This window comes from Egretta garzetta, unplaced genomic scaffold (genome assembly GCF_000687185.1).
Source record: "Egretta garzetta isolate BGI_Z169 unplaced genomic scaffold, ASM68718v1 scaffold94, whole genome shotgun sequence".
NCBI lineage: Eukaryota > Metazoa > Chordata > Aves > Pelecaniformes > Ardeidae > Egretta > Egretta garzetta.
The window spans coordinates 676,301-680,652 of NW_009259683.1; the positions used below are offsets into that span (position 1 = coordinate 676,301).

The following is a 4,352-nucleotide window of genomic DNA, read 5'->3' on the forward strand; positions in this document are numbered from 1 at the left end:
AAAAAAAAAAAAAAAAAAAAAGACAAACATGAAGCATTCAACAGAACGGGGAAAAACAGCATTCACTGGACTTTCAACCACAGTAGCATTGTACCCAACTGCAGAAAGAGAAAGTCTGATTACATTTACACGCTTTTAAAAGGACCATTTAGCTAACTAGGCCACCAAAGTTCAGGCTCAATCTGTTTTCCCATCAGGACAAGGAAGCCCATGTAAAGCCTACAGTTTCCCCAACAGAGAATAAACATCTTCTTTTAAAAACAGAAACATTAAAGGACACTTTATTTTATTATATATTGTAAACAAGCCATACGCTCTACTTATTTGATAACAATTTAGGACGGGTAGCTCAGCCACATCTACATATGTAAAGACTACTCATTTGAGTGCATAGCCAGAATGGCATGCTTGCACACTTCAACTTGGAACTACCTTCTCAGCCTTGTAAATATGCTCATGGTTTGGGATTTTTAAGTTTTTCCCCCACTTGTTTTATTTCAGCTCGTCAAGAAAGATTTTTTTGCAAGCCCTAAGTGCTGGTCTAACATTGGTTTCACTGAAGCCAATGGGAATTTTACCAGTGACTTCAGTAACCAGGAAGTTACCTTAATGGTGAGCAATAGAGACAGCTGGAAATACTCCCACAGAACCAGATTCTACCAGAAAAGTAATTTATTTGACATTCGGGTTTCATTTGTCAAGAGGAACTTTTGGTTTTTTAAGGTACTGAAAAAGAACCAAACCACAAAATCGCTTTTTTTTTTTTTTTTAAAAAAAAAAAAACAGAGCTAGTACTGAGCTAAAAATGTTATCTATCTATCTATGCATCTGAACAGTTTACAACAGGTTTCATCTTCAGGAACCTCTGCTGGTAACAAAAACCTAGTTGCCAGCGAATTTTTAAGAGGAAGTAAAGATTCTTACAAAAAACTTAGGGTAGGAACAATTTAAAGAAAAAAAAAAAAAAAAAAAAAAAGGAGAGAGACTTTTAAGGCAGAACTGTTAGATACTTATTCTAGCTTCAGAGCAATTCAAAATGATAAAACAATTCCACCAACAAAAGAATTCAGCCTTCAAAAGCCTAGTCTAAATTCCAGCTGTGTTTGAGACACTCACTCCAGGTACTCAGTTTGATTCCTGCCCTTCCAAAACTGTTCAAATACAGGTTGGTGGGGTTTTTTTTTTTATCGTTGATCTTCTCTGATTACTGAAAAAAGTGTGAAGCAAATAGCTGGAGCTAGATTGTTAAACGCATTTTAAAAAGATATCTTTTAGTTCCAGCTTACGAGTACTTTGTTTTTTACATCCACAAATTAAGACTTGGAATCAAAACGATAAAGGTCCCAGCTACAGCTATGTAAGTATAATGTTTTGGTAATTTATTTTGTTCCTCAAAGAAATCTGGGGGGAAGGAAGGTGAAGGGGCAGGGGAGGGAGCATGAAAAAAAATAGAGAAACTAGATTTCAAGACAGCTCCATAAATATTCCTGAAGGCAATTTCTGATTACTATTACCTTTACTTCATTGCATTTTTTTAACCAAGTGTTTGATTTTTATTAAGATCAGTTTTCACTAGCGAAAATCTGAAGTCAAGGTGGACTGTATTTATGGACTGTTTGAAGTTAGCAGCAATGGGACCTCCCATCTATTAGCATTTGTAGGGCAATACCGCACATATTACCACACACATAATGCAAAAGGATAGAAATGGAGGCTTTGCTACGTGCCTTCACAGCAAGCCACACAGAGGACCTGGTGTAATATACAGGGTTGTAACATATAAGGGGAAACTGGTGGTTTCAGGAACAGGCACCAAACATACTTGTGACTCCATTGTGGCCTTTTGTCAAACCAGCAACACTCGACTGGTTTGTTTTAATAGTCTCCTCCAGCCGATCGCTCTTCAGTGCCCCGTCAGAGCCCTCGCTGCTCCGGCCGTTACAGCCACTTTCCGAGGAGGAGCTGTTCGGAGAAGATGGTACCGGCGAAGAGGATGACTGGAAACCGCTGTCTGAGCTCTCGCTGTGACATGAGGCTGGGCTAGATGCCGAGCTTGAAGAGCTGATGTAAGCTATCACACCCCCTAAGGCAAGAAAAAAAAGGCAGCACGTAGTGACATAACAAGCAGACATGCACCGCTGCCATGTGAGCCACGCCGTGACCCAGCACCACCAGACCCGGCCATCACGTGTTCCTGGGCGCACTCCTTTCCCTCCCTCCCTCAAGCTTGCTTCTCTCCATTCGTTTTCAACGGCTGACCTCCCAATCTGCCCCATCCCCTTGTCCTGTCTTATCAGCCTCCTCTGATCCCAGTCGAGATGAAGCAGCGGAACCAAAAGACGGAGCAACAAGCCATGGTGCGGGCAGGGCAGGGCAGCGGGGAGAGGGCACGGGGTGGCCCAGGGAGGGTTTCCCTCTGAGCAGAGCTGGTCTGGAGCCACAGCAAAGGCAGGATCTTACAGCGCTGTGGAGCCAGAATGCAAACAAGCTAGGTTAGGGACAGAAATAGGGCAGAGAGAAAGACTTCACGCAGGCTACGCGCCAGAGGCACAGAAAGGAAGGGCTGGGAGGTGCTCAGGACGCAGAAGGGAAGGGGGCAAGGCAAAGAAATAGCGCTGCAGCCAGGTTAGCCTACTGAACGCTGTTTGTCCAACTGCAAGCCCTTGTAGCGTTTCTAGCAGCAGCTAAACGCTGACTGCCAGGCTGCTATTTGCAAACAGCCTCTCTGTCCTGCCGCATCTTGCAATCTGACACACTTGAGAATCCCTCGGATGAAACAGCTTTTTGTCCTCAGGCAGACCTGGGAGCCAGCCTGGCTTTTCACAGGCTCCTTTTTCTTGCTTGTAAGCAGAAGAAATTGTTTTCACTTCATTTGAGTTTGTCTCCAAGACTCAGCATTTCAAAAGTCAATATAAAAACATTCGATATTGCACAGAAAAACTTCAACAGCGAAAGCCATGCAACCGTTTAAATGAATTACACTCAGCATCTTCTGTGGTTTCTGCCTGTATTGCTCTGTGAAGTCCTTCACAGACGACTCGAGGCACTGCAGCAAGGAACTCCACACACCCCTAAGAACTGAAAACTTTAAAGCGGCCATGCACTGGCTTCCTCTGGAGGAAAAACGCATCAGTGTTGGTAGAGTCCTTGATCAACTGAGTAGCCCCTTACCTCAGCCACCGCCTCCTCACAGGTAAAGGCTGTTACGGCTATTAGGCAGCAGTGTTATACAACCCTGGAAATACCCCTGCTTGCAGGGAGAAATTCTGACTTACACATTTTCGTTACTGTGATCCACTATAACGGTCCTCTTAGCATTTCTGCGGCAGCTTCACTGGCCCATTTCCTCTTTAACATTTGATTTCTTTTTTTTCTACCACGGAAACCGCCACCGCCACCCTAAAGAGCGGGCAGCCGAGGAGCCGCCAGCAGAGCAGCAGTCAGACCCAGCGGCTGCGCGACACGTGCGCTACACGCAGACTGCTTCTCACGCTCCTGGCCACCAGTGCCCCTACGCCCCACCACAGCCATCGCTCCTGCACAGATTTTTTTTTAAAAAAAAAAAAAAAAAAAGAAATCCCCCACGCAGCGTCACACGCATTCCAGGATCAGGCTTTTGGTGAAAGGAGGGTCGCAACGGACGCACACATCCTGCAAACGGCATGAGAAAAAGACGCTGTCAAAACGCCCGTGCTAGCGTTAAGACAACACCCATTTGATTTGACAAAGGTCCTGTCATCCCCCGGGCCCTGCCTGTGCCTCTGCCAGGTCAAAGCTCACAGTCCGCCCGCTCCGAGGAAGGCACCGAGTTTCCCAGCAGGCGCCATCCTTATCTGCGCAAGGGGCAGAGCAGGGCAGAGCAGGGCACGTGGCCCCAGCCCTGGCAGGCAACTCCACGTTTCTCCACGCTGCCACCTCGCCCCTGCTAATCTTTAAACCCCGCCTCATAAAAAGAGATGCTCTTCCCCCCCCACCACCACCACCAAGGGCGATGCCAATGTCATCGGGGAGCACGGAAGGAGCGTGCCCACGGGGGTGTTCACCCCTTGTCTTTTGAAAGCCCCAGATTGCTGGGCTGCTCCCATACCCTAGAGAGCCCGGCAGCGCGGTGGGTGCCACCAGTCGAGATTCCTAATGTTTTTGTTACTGTAGAAGTTTCCTTTCCCGACGAACCCGGTTTTTGTTTGATCAGCAGCTAGAAGTGGGGCGCCGCAGGCGGCGCAGGGTGACAGCTCAGAGCGCACGCGGGCGCCGGTCCCCCGCAGAAAGGGACCCCGAGCCTCGGTGGATGGGGCGGCCCCGGGTCCGTGGACTGATGGCGGGGCCGTGCCCCCGGGGGAGGGGGCGGGGCA

The 4,352-nt window shown here is 47.5% G+C and overlaps 1 protein-coding gene across 2 annotated transcripts in view; it reads right to left on the reverse strand.

Moving 5' to 3' along the window:
* Window positions 1–3,879, reverse strand: part of NR1D2 (nuclear receptor subfamily 1 group D member 2) — a 23,915-nt gene extending 20,036 nt beyond the window's left edge. Inside the window, exons 1-2 of one of the 2 annotated variants that reach the window (XM_009638625.2) lie at window positions 3,276–3,866; window positions 1,823–2,083 (exon numbers count right to left, since the gene is read on the reverse strand). In XM_009638625.2, the coding sequence (XP_009636920.2) occupies window positions 1,823–2,083; window positions 3,276–3,279 (265 nt within the window). In that variant the 5' untranslated portion in view covers window positions 3,280–3,866. Of the gene's footprint in view, window positions 1–1,822 lie in introns of both variants that reach the window. The other variant, XR_004841969.1, reaches the window with a different exon arrangement.
* Window positions 3,880–4,352: the final 473 nt, after the last annotated feature.